This window comes from Equus przewalskii, chromosome 11, assembly GCF_037783145.1.
Source record: "Equus przewalskii isolate Varuska chromosome 11, EquPr2, whole genome shotgun sequence".
NCBI classification, from domain to species: Eukaryota; Metazoa; Chordata; class Mammalia; order Perissodactyla; family Equidae; genus Equus; species Equus przewalskii.
Genome location: NC_091841.1, coordinates 22,940,212 through 22,956,417, shown reverse-complemented (window position 1 = coordinate 22,956,417; position 16,206 = coordinate 22,940,212). Strand labels below are relative to the sequence as shown.

General features: G+C 59.9%; 1 protein-coding gene across 12 annotated transcripts in view; it reads left to right on the top strand.

Annotated features, from left to right (window-relative positions):
- Positions 1-16,206, top strand: part of SYT7 (synaptotagmin 7) — a 67,119-nt gene that overhangs the window by 24,697 nt on the left and 26,216 nt on the right. For 4 of the 12 annotated variants that reach the window (XM_070564102.1, XM_070564105.1, XM_070564099.1 and 1 more), the window contains exons 2-5: positions 5,282-5,385; positions 9,603-9,682; positions 13,639-13,770; positions 14,667-14,891. In XM_070564102.1, coding sequence (XP_070420203.1) covers positions 5,282-5,385; positions 9,603-9,682; positions 13,639-13,770; positions 14,667-14,891 — 541 coding nt within the window. The remainder of the gene's footprint in view (positions 1-5,281; positions 5,386-9,602; positions 9,683-13,638; positions 13,771-14,666; positions 14,892-16,206) is intronic. The other 8 variants (XM_070564109.1, XM_070564101.1, XM_070564106.1 and 5 more) reach the window with 3 other exon arrangements.

Genomic DNA, 16,206 nt, shown 5'->3' with positions numbered 1-16,206 from the left:
CAAGGCACGCAGAAATTAGGTCACACGGCTTAGAAGAGTAGCAGTCAGAATTTGAGCCCAGAGAGTCTGGCTCCAGAGCCCTGGTACTTAATCGCTGCACCCTAAAAGAAGGGTGCAGGCACAGTGTGATGGGAGCTGGGGGCAGGAGATATTAATTCTCACTGGGGAGATTATGGAAGGCTTCCTAGAAGAGGTGCTTTTCATCTGGGTCTAGAAAAATCAAGAATTGTCAGGCAAAGATGGGCATGGAGGAAGAAGGGAGGGGTCATGGGGGGTGTGTGTGTGTGTGTGTGCATGTGTAAAAGAGAGAGGCTCTCAAACTCTGTCACTGCAGCCTCTCCCATCTCTTCCTCCCATCTTGTTTGGGAGACAAAAGAGATAACATATGCAAGCTTTGAACATTCATCAAATATTTACTGAGCCCCTCCCATGCGTCAGCCTGTCACAGAGGCTATCAGAATGAGCAAAGCAGATAAAGCCCCTGTTTTCATGGACCCTGTAGTCTGGTACACAGTAGGTACTTAATAATGGTAGCTTCTATTACTATCATTATTCCTGGAGGCTGGGATTCCTCTTGACTCATTCTTTCAACAAGCATTTATATAGCACCAGCTGTATGCCCAGCTCTGTCCTTGCTGCTGAGAAGACGATGGTGAACACAAGAGTGAGCCCTGCCCTCACAGAGCTGATGTCCTATAAGGGAAGACTCTGTATGGGCATCTTGTCCACCCTCAGAGGTGGGCCGCCTCCTCGGGCACACAGGCTTTATCCTGAGAGCCCCTTGGGGGTGGAGGGGTGGCATGGTCAGAAGCACAGGCTCTGGCCACAGGACTCTGCTCGATCCTTATTAATACTGGGCTCTAATCAGCTGACATGCCTGCCACAGGCCTGGGCAGAGGGGCAGTGACATGCCTGAGCCAACACCTCACTCCCAGGACACCCCTGGGATGGGACCCAGGAGGCCTGGCTCTCCTCGCTCCTGGCTCCTCCTGCCTCCCAGGTCTTGCGATGTCATCTGTCTGCCCTTGTCTGTGTCTCCCCCTGGGAACCCCGGATGTCTCCTCTGCCCCTGGATAGGTCGTGGAACTCAGCTCTGTCAAAAGGCTGACTACAGCTGCAATATTTTCTTTCCCCAATGTTAATATGCTGACGCTAAGGGGACTTGAAACCATGTATGTCATCAGAGGAAGGGTTAGGAGGGCCAGGATGGCTTTGCCTGGAGAAGACTGAGAGGGGACATGAAAGCTGTCGACAAGGATTTGGAGGCCTGTCATGCGGCAGAGGGAGCTGACTTGTTCCCGGCGGCTCTGGAGGGCAAGCTTAGGACCAGGGAGAAAGTTATAGGACGACAGATTCAGCTTGGCGCAAGGCACAGCAGCCCTCCCTAACGATGCCCATCCGTGGAGGGCCTGCCTGCCGCAGAAGTGGCTTCCTGTCACCAACCGGGCTGCCCGGGGCGGGAGGTGTGCGTTGATGGGGCCTGACTCCATGACTTCCAAGGTCCCTTCCAGCCCAAGACACTGTGACTCCATGCTCTGGGAATCATTTCCCTCTGGCTGGCAGGCAAGAATGTGCTTGTACCCCTGGATGGCAGCATCACGTGCTGGCCGAGGACAGCATGTCACTTGTTCACAGCACCAGTGCGATTTGCGATGGCAAGTGTTCGTGTCACCCTGGCTTTCAGGGCTGTCTCAGGGATGCTGGGGGGCCTGGGGGATCTTGGGGAAGAGGGGTCAGGCATCTGGAGGATGATGGCATCTACCCATGCTATGGGGGATCCCAGGGGTCCCACCGGTCCCAACTCTCCTTAGCCACACGTCCCTTCCTTCACGTGGAATTTTCTGCAAAAGCCCAGGATGAGAAACAGGGAAATAATGCTGCTTTGATGAAGAGGGCCTGAGAGACCACATCCTCATCTACTCAGCATCCACCTCTGTAGCCCCTGAGAAGTTCTTGGGAATCTTAGGGGTTCCACAGAGCACACAAAGCAGAGGGTAGACTCTGAGCCGGACCGCCTAGGTTTGAACACTGGTTTCACCACCTACTAGCTGAATGACCTAGGACAGGGTACCTGACCTCTCTAATCCTCATTTTCCCCATCTGTAAAATGGGGACAGTGAGTAAAATGCTCACCCCACTTGTTGTTGTGAGGACTAAGTTGTTACTCATGTGGGACCCCTAGAACACCTGCCCTTCATCAAAGCAGGGAATGGTCGGCTCTTGCACAGATGAAGGCACTGACATCAGAGAGGTTGAGCGCCTTACCCACGGCCACACAGCTGGCTAGTGGCCAGAATAGGGTCCCAGCCTAGTTCGCCTAGACTCCAAGCCCAGTGCTCCTTCTGCGTGCCCACAGAATGATAATTGCTTAGGATGGATGTTCCCTGGGTCTCTGGGGACCATTCAGAGTGTGCCCACTGGCTTCTGGGATCAATAGCCGCTGTCCTCAGGGGCTCTCCAGCCTACAGCAGGGGTGGAGGAGCAGTTTTTTGAGAAGGGCTGTGTTTGGCAAAGAGGGAACTCTGGGGAGGTGACCCCTTGGAGAACTGCCCCATGGCTAAGAGGTGCGTGGAGGAGAGGGCACGTGGAGAGGGTGGGCACTGGGGCAGAGGGGCCCACTTGGGCCTCCAACTCGCCCCCTCTAACACCCCCTCTGGTCCTGACCTACCCTGCTCCAAAACCTTCCATGGCCTACAGAACACAACAGGCCCCTCAGCCTGATAGACAAGCCCCTTCCCCATCAGGCCCAAGCTCATTCCCAGGCCCTCCGCGCCCCATAACCTGGTCTAGCTCCTCAAACAACATGCCTGACCCTTCCTCCCCCGCCTTGCCTTTGCTCTTGCTCTTCCCTCTGCCCAGAAAGTCCTATGTTCTCCTCAGCCCCATCTTCCGGACCACACCAAACATCACCTCCTCAGGGAAGCCTCCCCAGATTGCTCCCTAGTCCAGCTATCACCTCTTCATTTGTGCTCCCAGAGCCGTCTGTTTATGTCTGAGAGCAGACTAACACCGACAGCCCTAATAATAATCCTATCTATCTATTGAGTGCTAACAACAACCCCATAGGCTGGGTCATTATCATCTTCACTCTATAAAGGGGAAAATGGAGACACTGAGTAGTTAAGACACTTGTCCAAGGCCACACAGCTATTAAGAGGCAGAAGCTGTACTCACACTTGGGTCTTTTCTCGGGTATTTTGGAGTCTGAAGCCCCAGGCTGGGTGTCCTGCCACTTGCTAGTTCTGGGGCACTCGACATGCTAAGAAATAATTTGTGCCTGTCCCCTGTGCCTCAGGGTAGGTAGCAGTGGAAGAAAGCTCAGCCTAAGAATGGAATTTATTTTATTTAAAAACAAAGGAACAAAGGAAGGTGTGGGTCACCTGGTTTCTCAACCCACACGGCACCCCCAGCCCCTTCCAGTAGGCCAGGGCAGCTCCTGTGGGGAGCACCAGAGAAAGTGCAGGCCCCGTTCCTGGGAGGCACATTTGTCCATCTCTTAACCACAGGCCTGAGTCTTGGGGCCCTGGTGGTGTGCCCTGTGGCATTTTGGCCATCGCTCTCCCCACTCGTCTTGCCCCCCTCTCCCTCAGAAATCTGGAGGTTAAAGATGGAGGCCTCCCATCTGGCCTGAGGACTTTGGCAAATGTGGCCCCTCCAGCTTTGCAGAGCTGTGCTCCTCTGCCCCGGGGAGGCAGGAGCAGGACGAGTTCCTTGGTGTCTGCAGGTTGGCCAGGGCAGAGCTCCTGGGTGCTGTGGGTCTTGAGGTTGACAATGAACTGGGTGCAGGAGCATCCTGGCGGCCGAGGCTGTGGACTCGGGATAGGAGGAAGCTCAGCTGGCCTGGCAGGTGGACAGGTGGAGGCCCGGCAAGGAGGGCCTTTTCCCACAGCTGGGAGGCTCGGGAAATTGGAGAGGGAGAGCTGGCACCCAAGTGATCCTAGGGAGAGCAGATAGCGAGCCAGCAAACCAGCAGCTAGCGAAACAGGGTGCTAGAGTGGTGGCAAGAGGGAGCCCCGGGGGCCCTGAGAGCTGGGGCCGGCCACTGAGCCCTCCTCCATGAGGCCCCAGGGCAGAGCAAGAGAGATCGCGATTGCAAAAGCTAAAACTGCAGGAACCAGGACCAGACAGAGATTGTCAACTCTTAATTACTGCCACCACTGGCACTGGAAAGCCCACGCAGGCTCCTCTGTAAATAAACAGCGGCTCCTTGACTTCAGGACGCATCCCGGTGCACACATATTTACAGAGCACGCGGGATCCACACCGTTCTCTCCCGGCTCACTCCCCCACATGATCATTTCTGGTCAAGTGTTGCCTTCCTTACGTTTGGCTTGGGCTCCTGTTGACAACCCACCTGTCCGAAAGGAGGGAGGAGATTTAATCCACAGTCACAGGAGGAGAAAAGTGAGTTGTTATGTGGCTCGTCCAAAGCCACAGAGGCAGCCAGTGGCAGGATTTGCACAGACGCCTGCGATTTTCCTCCCAGGACAGGTCTGTCGGGGTGCAGGACCCGGAGCTCTTGGAATGGAAACTGCAGGGTAGCTCCTGGGAGCATTTAGGACATTGCAAACACCGTAGGTGGGGCTGGAGCCCATGGGATGGGAGGCCCAGAAGCGAGCTCAGGGGCTAAGGGGTGGGAGGGTGGGGTGTACAGAGGACAGCTGGGTGGACATCCAGCCCAAGGACAGCTGAGCTAAAGGGGGCAAGGGCTGGTCAGGGGGTTCCAGAGATCCCCACTCTGATGACAAATGTGGCTGTTGAGTCTTGGCCAGACCCTCATGGGGCAGATCTGTTCAGAGGGACTGTAGAAATAATAATGACTGTTTGGGCAAATTTAGCTGGAGTTCTGGCTCAGAGTATGTGTGTGGCGCGTGAGTATGGAAGAGTGCTGGGCAGGAAGGCTGTGCAGAAGCCGTGGCTGTCTTAGAGGTACTTGAAGGGCCTGTGAGGCCTGGCTGGGCTAGGGGCACACTGGCCTCTCCCTTTGAGGGTGTCAAGTTTGGGGGATGGTGCGGATCCATGGACTCACACAGGGCCCATGCAGGGAGGGACTGGGAGAAACATCAACCTGCAAGATTCCCCCATTTTATAGATGAGAAAACTGAGGAGGAGAAGAGAAGGGCCTTCCCAAGCTCAGCCGGCAAGGCCGAACTGGGGGCTCAGAGCTCCCAGTGTGGGGGCCAGATGGAAGCAGTGGGATGGTTGTTCTAGGGGGCTCTGGGCTGAGGGAGGGTGGCTGGCCCTAGCCAATGAGGGTCTGACCTGTGCGTGTCCTCCCCAGGGGCACCCACCCGCGATGTCCTGCTGGTCTCTGCCATCATCACCGTCAGCCTTAGCGTCACTGTCGTCCTCTGCGGCCTCTGCCACTGGTGTCAGCGCAAACTGGTGAGGCTCCTGGGGGCCCCGGGGGCAGAGCCTGGCCCTGCACCCCGCCCCCCAGCCCCCCGACTATTACAGGCTCGTGAATGCTCTCAAGGGCGTGCGCAGATGACCCACCTGCCCGCGTTGTCAGGCACACTTCCGTGGAAATTCACACCGCACGCGTGCACGCACTCTGCTTGCCTGGGTGTTGGCCCCATATGTACACCCGGAGCCACACACCTAGGGACACATGGGTGGACAGACATAGGTCCCAGAGGCATTCGCATGCTCGCAACTACACGCACACACGCCCCACCTCCTGCAGAACGAACCGCAGGCACACGCGCGCAGAAGGAATCACAGAATCGCCACCCCTGCAAGCCCGGCCGCGCGCCCCCGCCCCTCTGCCCGCCCCCGCCCCCAGGGCTGGGCGTGGCCGAGCCGGGTCTCCCAGCCAATGAGGAGGCGCCGCCCGCCCCGCCCCACCCCCAGCGCCTACACATCCATCGTGGTCTCCGGGTTTGTACAAGCACAAACGGCTTCTTTTCATTTTTAACGAGGGCTGGGGAATTAACGAGCAGGATTAGGCCATTAATAAGTAACGAGACCGTCAGGAGGGACATTCGTCACCCGAGGGCGCGGGGAGGGGAGCTGGGCTGAGCCGCCCTCCCGCCCCGCCCGCAGCTCCGCGGAGCCCCTGCTCATCCCGGTCCTGCCGCCGCAGCCCAGAAGTGCGGCGGGGACTTTGGGGGCAGCCCCAAAGGTGGGCTTGGAGAAGTCCCAAGTGTGGGGCCTTTCCCGGGGTTAGGTGAAGAAGGGTCCCTGGCAGGCTCTTTCCATCCCCCAGATTGAGAACGGTGGGAGTGGGGGCAGGGTGCCACACCTGGGAGCTCCATTCTCTCCCTGCCCAGCCACAGAGGGACCTTCAGGACAAGGGGGGAGGGCTGTGGCCGTCAGCACTGGGTAGGTGGGGGCTTCATGCCTCGGTCCTATGGAAGAGAAAGGACAGAGACCCCTGGGGAGGACCCGAGAAGCCCATAACCCGGCATGCCTCCTTCAGGAAAGGCAAACTCAGGAATTGGAAGCATGACACTCCATCCTGGGCTATTCAGCTTCAGGCCAGCTCTGGCCCACGTGCAAGTGGGAGTGTGTGCTAGTGTGTGTGTGAGCCGGACGGCTCCTTACACGCAGGTGTGTGGAGCCAGGCTGGCTGCCCTGCATTGTTCCTGGATCTCCGGTGTCTGTGTCTGTCTCAGAATTTCAGGGGCGGTGGAGGAGGGGGCTTGGCCACGTGCCTATGTGTGCCAGTGTCCTCAGAGGCCATGGGAGTGGCTGAGCACGCACTGCAGCCCTGTGCATCTTGTCGCAGGGCCCGTTCAGCTGTCTATATTTGTATTTGAAGGCAGGGGAAGGTTGTATGAGAGGGCGCTGCTGGTGACCTTGAGTTGGGGGTCTTTTGTGCTGAGTGTGTGGACTTGGAGGGTATGGGGGCAATGTGTCTGTGTCTCTTGGCCCCTGCACGGTGGGATGTCAATCATCGCATCAGATCCCCGTGTGAGCTGGTGCTTGTGTCTGCCCCACTGTCCTGGCCTCCCCTGGTAAGTGCTGCAGTGTGTGTGTGTGTGTGTGTGTGTGTGTGGTGAGAGCCTCACCCCCGCCCCCACTCACCTGGGGACAAGAGTTCAAAGATGACAGCTTTTGAGTCAGATAGGGGGCTGTCCTCGAAGGAAGTGCCTTGAGCAGCTGAGACATACAGAACCTTCCAGGGCCCCAGCCCCTCCTCCCAGCCTCCAGCCAGGAGCTTCCCCAGGGGTCCAGACCACAGCCTGTCCCTCTCCATTTCCTCCTCTGAGCTTCTGAGACAATGTTACTTTGCCCAGCCCCTCCTAACTCTGCCACTCCCCTCCTCCCCCGACCCACCCCCACCCTCAGGTTCCAGAGGCCAGGGAGCTCCTTGCCCAGGCTATCTCTGTGGTCCGTGGAAGGGGCTTTAAGACGCCCCCTGCACAGCTGCTGGGCTCTCCTTGCCCGCCTGTCCCCTTAGCAGCAGTGATGTGCTACCTGACAGCCCAGATCCCGTTTCCAAACATTAATAACTTCTTTAATCTCCAGCTGGCTTTTTCCGGATCAGCCTGGCCAACCCCCTCCCTGATAGGCAGGCTGTTGGTTTGGGGCTCCTTTGGGGCTGCCTGATGTCTCCTGGACCCCGCCTGGGGTTCCTCTTGTTGCCCCTTTATCTCCCCCCTGGCCCCCAAATCAAGTCCTGCCCCAGTCCCTGCCCCCTAGCACCCCAGGCTGGCTGCAGAGTGATAGTTGCAGCCAGAGGGGGAGGCTCTGGGAGCTGTGGAAGGAAGAGGGGCAGGCAGAAGCTCCCAGAAAGCCCTCGGTAAACTAGGTGCTGGGTCTTGGGGAAGGGGCCGCTGAGCAGCCTGGGAGGAGGGTGCTGACCCGGGTCATGTCCCCTGCCAAGAGGAGAAAGCAAGAGGAGAGGGGGTGAGGGGTGGGGATGGGGCCCCCCCTGCCTGCCCTGCTGCCTGAAGTGCTGCAGAACAGGGAGGGTGGGATCCTGCCAGAGGCGCCTGTCCAAGAAGGGCCCTTGGCCACCTGGAGCGTCTGCAGACCCCCAGTCTTCCCAGTCAGAACTGGGTAATGATGGCAGGGATCAGAGATGGAGCTGAGAAAGCAGCTGTTGTGGACCCTGAGGACGCAGCAGCCCTCCTTTTTAGCTCTTCAAGTTCTGGCTCAGAGGCAGCAGCCCAGCTGGACCCGAGGGCGGGCAGGGCGCTAGAGGGACTCTTGCAGTGGTGGGTTTTTGAGAACTGCTGGGTGCCAGGTTCCACACCAAGGACCAGACAGTCCCTGCCATTTCGGGCTCCGTTCCTAGGGGTGGGAGCTGAAGTAAGAAAGGAGAGACTAATATCTGTGATGAGAATTTTGAAGGATGAAGGACCTGGGGCTCATCTGGTGACACAACACCATTTGAGAAAGGAGGCCATGGAGGGCAAGGGACTTGACTAGGGTGACATGGGGAATGTGGGGCACTGCTGGGACCAGGAGCCTGGCACCCCTGAGAGGTGGGGCCACTGGAGGTGGAATGAGGGCCCTGCCCCAACCCCCCACACCCTCCGGGGGAGCTCCGCTGCCACGGCCGGTCTCCCTAAACAGGCAGCTCCCATGCAGCGAAGGGGCTGCAGCTGGCGGGAGCGTCGGGGAACGCGGCTGTGCGGCTTTTATTTTGTCTAGGGAAGATGGAATAATTGACTGTTGTGGCTATGGTGTTGGTGTGCATGACGGGATGTTGGGGAAACGTACGCGTGTGCGTGTGTGTGTGTGTCCCTTCCCACTGGGCTGGGCAGGGGCAAGCCAGTGCCCAGCGGAGAATGGGCTGTGGGGCCAGCCCTGGGCCAGGCGCAGGTCCGTGGCCCATGGGTGCGCGTGAGGACGTTTGGTGGCAGCCAGGAATGTTAATGGTGCCAGGCTCTGCATGAGCTAAATTTAGAAACCCAAACCGAGAAGGTGAATGGTGCTCACCTTCCCGGCAGCAGGCCCCATTGCCTCTGTATGTCCCCTAGCCGGGGACCTGCTGTACCCACCTCCTCCTGCCCTGCCCCTCCCCCACCTCATGCTGGTGTGGGGAACTCTGGGCAGCTGCCCCCGCCTCAGAGTCAGTGGGCAGCCTCCCTTTCTAAGGCTGCCTTCCTATAGGAGGGTGCTCAGACCCAGCCCTGCCTCCCAGCCCCAGGGCAGGAGGACCCCAGGGAGCCCCCAGACAGTGATGGACACAGCCCCAGACAGGACCGGGCATGGGGCCCTCTCCTCGCCCCCGCCCCTCGTGTCACTGGCCGCTGCCAATCTTGCCCTGCAGGATGCCACCCCCACCATCTGGGGGCGGTGACGTGGCCAGCGTGACGTGGCCAGGCTCCTGAGAGCTGTCTGCTCATGGCAGAGGGAGATGTGTTTCTGGGAGCCGGGCCAGAGCCCCAGGAGACAGGTGGAAAGGAGGGGCCCCATCCCTGGGGGTCAGGGATGAGGTGCAGGTCGGGGTGAGCCCCATGGGTGTGCGTGAGGGAGCCGATATCCATAGGGCTGGTACCCCACAGGGGTGAAATCTTCACATGTTGGCCCCAGACCTTGTTGCCAAGCCTGGGCTCCCATCTACTCCTGTCCTCCGGGCTGGTTCTGGGGAGGCAGGGAGGGTGCAGCCATGTCTTCTGGGAGTGACCCTGGCGCTGTCTCCACAGGGCAAACGCTACAAGAACTCCTTGGAGACCGTGGGCACGCCAGACTCAGGGCGTGGGCGCAGTGAAAAGAAGGCCATCAAGTAGGTGCCAGGCTTCAAGTTTGGGGTGGGGACACGCAAGCCGCCCAAGTGGGAGGAGCCCCTTGGCCGCACACATATTCAGGTTCCCCCTTACTCTCAGCACCTCAGGGGGCCTCCAGGGCTCCACCTTTTCTGCCAGTGCCCTCCAGATCCTCACGACGTTCCAGGACCCCCAGTCCCCTTTTCCGGCTGCTCTCACTCCCAGCACTGTCTTTCTCCACCCTGGTCGCTGACTCCTCCATCCAACCCGCATATCACACACACTGTTTCCAGCCCCTGGGCTGGGGAGCCGCTCTCCAGGGGGCTCAAGCTCTTTTTCTCAGACCCCACCAATGTTCTGAGGGTGACCTGGAAGGGGGGGCAGACCCCCGTGCAGAGCTACTCAGAGGATGGGGAGCGATGGGGAGAGACTCTTCCCTCGCCATCACTTCTGGTCCCCCTTGCGGTCCCCTCTGCGGGTCTTGCTGCCTCTGACTTGCCTGGGTTCCCTTGTTTTGCTCTGAGCGCCCTCTTCAGGTAGGCAGGTCTGCTTTCCACTGCAGACCACCTTGGCCAGCCGGTTGCTGTGGGTTGCTGGGAGACACCAGGGCAAGCCCCCCTGCCCCACCGGGTTGGGGGCTCTGGGAAGTGGGGGCTCTGTGCCCTCTACCCAGTGGCCCCGGCCCGTTCCTCTCTGCTGGGCATAGGCCTTCGCTGGAGGCTGTCAGGCCGAGGTAGGGCTGGGTGTCCCTCCAATTCAGCCTGCCAGGGCTGAACCTGCCAGCCAGGGTGCCCTGCCCAAGCAGAGCCTCCCCGGGCCATCCCTCCCTTCAATTCGGGGCCCCAACGCCCCTGCCCACCTCCCCACCCCTCCCACTGTCTAGTCCCCCTTACCCCTCTCCTTGTGTATCTTTCTCCCTTTCTCTCTTCCTCCTTCCCTTCTTCCTCTCCCTGCTCCTGAGGGCTGCCTCCCTGCCCCTCCTGGCCCCCTCCTCTTTTTTCATCTCTGGCTCTGACCCTGTTTGGGGCCTTCACAGAAGCTGCGGGTGTGTGTCTGGCAGGGGGCGGGTAAGTGGAGGGGTGGGCCAGGCCGAGGCCGGGGGCGAGGAGGAGGCTCGGAAGGAGGCCACCGGGAGCCTTTGAAGCTGGGTTTGATTGCGCACTCTCCAGTCTTCAAAGCGGAGAGCTGACAGGTCTCAGGGGCCGTCGCAGAGCCCGGGCTCCAGGCTTTCTGAAGGCAGGAGGAACCACGTGGGGGGAGCACGGGGCCGGCTCAGCCCAGCGCCCGGGCCGCCTCCAGGCCAGGCCTCTAACTGAGTTTGTAGCCATGGTGTGGGCCAGATGACCATAACCTTCCTGGAAAGGGGTGTGCGTGTCCTGGATGGTCCTGGAAAGGGCCACGAGAGGAGGCGGGATTCCAGCAAGAGGAGAGGGCGGACAGGAGAGGGGGCAGCGGGCTCTGCAGGCTGCAACCGCGCCCCTGAGGGCTCTCTGAGACAACGTGGGGCGACAGCGGGCCGTGCCCCACCTCCCTGCTGAGCCTCTCCCCCCACCAACCCTGCTGAGCTGCAGACCCTCTGCCCCAGGGCGAGGAAGCCACCATTCCCATCTACAGCCCCCAGGGTCCTAGGCCTTCGCCTCCTGCCGGGGCTGAAGCCAGCGGAGTGGCAGGAAGCAGGGCTTTGCCCCTGCACAGTCACCCCATGGCCTTAGGACCTCCTCCAAAGGGATCATCTTGTCAAGGATTCTGGGAAGCTGCGTTCTTCAGCAGGGCTTCCCAAACTATGTTCCTCGGAGTACTCATGCCCCACAAACGATTAATAGTTATTCTGTGACCAACTAAGTTTGGGAAACACTGCACACCATATCGCCCTCTGGAGATACTGGTATTCATTGACACATTAAAGGCTCTGATAAGTCCTGCAGTCAAGGAACCAGTGTTTCACAAACTTATTTAATTAAAGATCCTTTTTCCCAGTACCACAGCAGACAACCTGAGGGACCTTGTAGCTCCTTGGAACACAGGGTGGGAGACCAGCCTAGCAGTGATCACCCTGGTGGATCTTTCTCTCCAGGACCTAGGGTGGATAGCCCTCAATTTTGGAGACCAGGATGGGGTAAGGGGAGGGCGGCCTTCCAGTTGCTCCGTCTCTCTGTTACATGGGGGGAGGGGGACCAAAGGATATCTCTGGTAAGAATAGGGTCTTCTGTTGAGGGAGCCTCCCCAGGGAGGGGCCTCCTTCCTGCCCCCAGCCTCCACTGCCCCTGTAAGCTGGCTCAGGGCTTCGGCTTTTGAACCCTGTGCACAGAGTCTCCTGGGAGACATGTCCAAGGGGCTTCTGGACAGACAGAGACTCTGTCCACACCAGGGAGGCCCAAGGAGGCCATGCCCACCGTCGGGCCAGGGCTACCATCTCCTCTGGGCCCTTGGTGGCAGCTCAGCTTCTCTCTTTCTCTCCTTTGTTCCTGAGTCTGAGGTTGAAAACCAAGGTCAAGGGCACACTCTTAAGGGGAGAGAAGCAGGTGCTCCAAGAACATGTTCGTTCAATGGTCAGGGGGCGTGCCTCCCTCACAGTGCCCTTCCCCCAATAGGGCCCTCATCTTGGCCTTGAGCAGTGGCACAGCCTCAGCACATGCCGGCCCCATCCTAAACACTCCTCCTTGGAGCCCCTTTTCCTTAGCTGCATTCCTGAGGGCTCAGGCATGGCTCCCTTCCAGAATGTTCCTTTGGCCTTGGAGCTGCCTCTCCTTTCCCTGTGCTCTCAGGTCTCCTCCTGGGGGTCCCAGGAGCCTGACAAGCTGGTGGAGCCCCTTGCCCTCAGCTCCCGGGCTTTCCAGGCCATGCCTTCTGGGGGCCGAGGCTTCTGCCACCTGCCCCCCATGGAAGTCCCCACATTCTCGGTGCTTCTGGCGTATCTGCTTCTTCGGTGGGACATGTCACAGAGCAGGAGGGGATGGGGAGACTGGGGGAGACTCCCCCAGCAGCTCCACCTTGGAAAGGGAGACGGGCACAGCAAGAGGCTGCCCCAGCCAGCAGGCCAGAGGAATGCCGAGGGCCCGAGACTGAGGCTGCCCAGCATCCCCCCAAGGGAAGGGCAGGCCTGTGCCTCCACGAGGCCCCAGAACAGAGAACCCGAAGGGCCCCTGGTGACCCTGGTCACACTTTCAGCAAGGGCGGAGGCCTGGAGACGCTTCCCCTTTCTGGGGGTGACCCAACCACCACGTTTACAATGAGTGGAGATGGTGTCCAGTCCAGCTGAGATCCCGCTAATCTCATGGGAAGGCTGCATCCCAGCTCTCCTGAAGTGGGGACAGCAGAGGAGGCCGGGGGACCTCAGGCCAAAGGGAGGAGGAGAAAGGCAAGCAGGGAGCCAGGCCTGCCCTAGGAGCGGCTCAGCGGAGGTGATGAAAGAGGGGAGAACCTAAGATCTTCCAGAACTGGGGTCTCCACCTCACCGTGAGAGATCAGATGGCTAGCGGTGACAGCCAACCTTCTGGTGTGACAGGCAGGGACACTGAGGCCAGGAGAGGTGGAGCCCAGCAAGCGGGCAGCAGGGTCTGACCCACCTTTCAGCTCTTTCCAGCCAGAAACCAACCCCCTCTCCTCCTCCCACTCCCCACGCCATCTCACCCCCGGCCTGGTCCCAGCCCTCTCTCCCCTCCTCTCTCACCATCTTTCTCTCTCCCACCAGCTTCCTGGGTGCGAGGCTCCCGTCTGCCCGCCTGTGGCTCGCCTCCTCTCTGCCCGGCTTCTCCGAGCCCTCGAGTGTGTGCACGTGGGTGTGCGTGTGCGTGTGCTGGGCCCCCGCTGCCCTGCCACCCGCCTCTCTTCCTCCCGCAGGAGCCGACCCGGCCGGCCCTGCTCTCCGTGTGCCCGGCACCCCCCCGGGCCCGGTCTCCTCTGCCCCCTCAGGACTTGAAGTTCTTGTTTCTTCTTGTATCTTCCTGTTTTCTCCCCTCTCTCTCTGCCCCTCCAGCGATCTAGACAGAGACTTTTGGAATAACAATGAGAGCACAGTGCAGCAGAAATGGAGCTCCTACCCTCCCAAGGAATTTATTCTAAACATTTCACCCTACGCCCCTTATGGCGACCCACGACTGTCCCTCAAGTGAGTGACTTTACCTGGTTTGATCATATGTATTGAGTATCTGCGCACGCCCTCCACCCCCTTCCCGGCCCCTCACTTCTCCTCCTGCTCCTCTCCCCCCACGTCCCCACCCACGCACCCCATGGGCAGGCTGACCATGGAGACGAGCAACCCCTCCTGCCCCACCCTGGCCTGCCTGCCCCTCTCCTGTCCCCTCCCCCAGGGCCAGCCACGCAGGAGAGCCCCCTCCGCAGCCACACCCGGCCCCCCCCAGCTGGTCCCACCCCCCTCTGTGCAGTCAGGATGGGGTTGCCCGTTTTTTGGTCCCTCCCTCCGGTGTGGCTCGCTTTTTCCTCCCTGCTGTGCGCTGCTGCCCTGGCTGCTCGGTGGTGGTGGTCGGTGGTCGGTGGTCGTGGAGGTGGTGGCGGTGATGGCGGTGATAGTGGTGGTGAACTCTGACTAACACGGCTTTCTCTCTCTCCCTGCCTGGGGGCCTCCTGGCCTGGACAGCCCGCTCTTCCTCCGTCGCTAACCCTTCGTTGTCCTGTGGGATAGAGTTGGAGGTGGCTGCCCTCCCCCAACCCCCGCCGCCCCTGCCCTAGGCGGTGGGGAGGGGCGCCCCCTCCGTTGTTGTGGTGCGTTGTTCTCCGACCCCCGAGCCCGCCCGGTCCCCCTCTCTCCTCTCTGCAGGCTCCGCTGTTAACCCATTTGCCGTGCTGATGTCTCTCTCTCTCTCTCTGTCTGTCTCTTGTCCGTCTGTCTCTCTCCTCCTCCTCTCTCTCTGTCTCTTTCTTCCTTTTATCTGTTATTGTTTTTCCTCCTCTTCCACCCCCCCACCCCCACGTGTGGCCTGCCCTCTCTCCCCCACCGCCACCCCCGGTGCCCCTCTGGCCCGGCTGCCTCGTGCCTGCCTCCAGTGGCACCCTCCTGTCGGGCGCCAAAGTGGCCGCCGCAGCGGGGCTGGCGGTGGAGCGGGAAGGCCGGCTGGGGGAGAAGCCGGCGCCGGTGCCGCCACCTGGAGAGGACGCCTTGAGAAGCGGCGGGGCTGCCCCCAGCGAGCCGGGCAGCGGTGGCAAGGCGGGGAGAGGCCGCTGGCGGACGGTGCAGAGCCACCTGGCCGCAGGGAAGCTCAACTTGTCCAAGTGAGTGATGGCCCCATGGCCACCGGAGCCATGAGCTCAGGCCTGCCCCCACCAGGGTGGACAGCGGGACCCCTGGCATGCCCGCTGCTGCCCCCAGAGGTGCCGTCCTCGGCCCCTGGCTCATTCCATCCCTTCACGAGACTCCCATCGTCCTTGCCATCGGACACGACTAACAGCCATGCAGTGTCGCACCTCAGCCTCCGGCTGCTGCCCCCATCAGTCTCTTTCTTTGCCAGTGACCAGGTCATTCCATTTTCTGCCACCAGGGCAGCTTCATTTCAGTCCTTGGGTCATCCCATCCTCTTTGATTGGCCGTCCCATCTCAGCCGTGAGGTCATCCCTCCGTGGGCAGCAGACCTGTGGTTGTTCAGCCATCAGACCACCCCATCCTTGGGGAGCCGGCCCACTCAGCCTGTGTTTTATGCCACTCATCGGACACTGGGCCTTACCTCTTACAGCCAGCAGATGGCTCTAGACCCAGAGGTTGAGCCATTCCATATTTGACCATCAGGTGACTCCATTGGTGTGTCCCAGTCTTGCTTGCACCATAACACCATCTGTTATGCAGGCCCACCATGAGCAGCCGGGCTGTCCCCACTGATTCATCCTCATCCCAGCCATCCCCATTGGCTGTCCCAGTCTTGGTCAGCGAGCTATCCCACTGTCAGCTGTTGGGATTATGTGTTCTTGGCGGTTGGGTTGTTGAGCCCCAGCTAGCTTCTCTTCTCTGACTAGGGTGGTCTGGACATCAGACAGGACTGTTTCCTTTTTAATAGCTATCTGAGCTTGCCAGACAGACAGTCGGTCCCTCTCTTGAGCCATGGATGTAGGGTTAAGCCCCTAATCTCGGCAGATAGTATGTTTCCCACTCCCCACCCCTACCCCTGGCATGGGGCAGCCTTTCTCATCTTGGCTTTTAGAACCTTTTAGAACCTTCCATTTCCCCACAGCTGAGCTCTTCCAGGCTCTAAATCCTTTGAACTATGACCATTCTCACCCATTGGGACGTAGGTTCCATTTTCAGCTTTTAGAACTGCCTCATTCTCAGCTAGTGGGGCGGCCTCTCACTTAGAAGGCTGACAGCCCTGACCCCTTCTTAGCTGTTGGGCTGTCCCCTTGTCTCAACTCAGGGCACTCCTGGCTTTTCTCAGATGGCCCCTGGTTCTCACCATTGGGACCACTGAGGGCCACTGCGCTGACACCTCATTGCCTGTTGGCCTAAGGGAACACAGGCCAGTTTCTTCCTTGACATCAGGCCTCAGGAGGGACCCAGAGGGAAGCCCCATACCCCATCAGAGAGCCAGGCCCAGCGCCC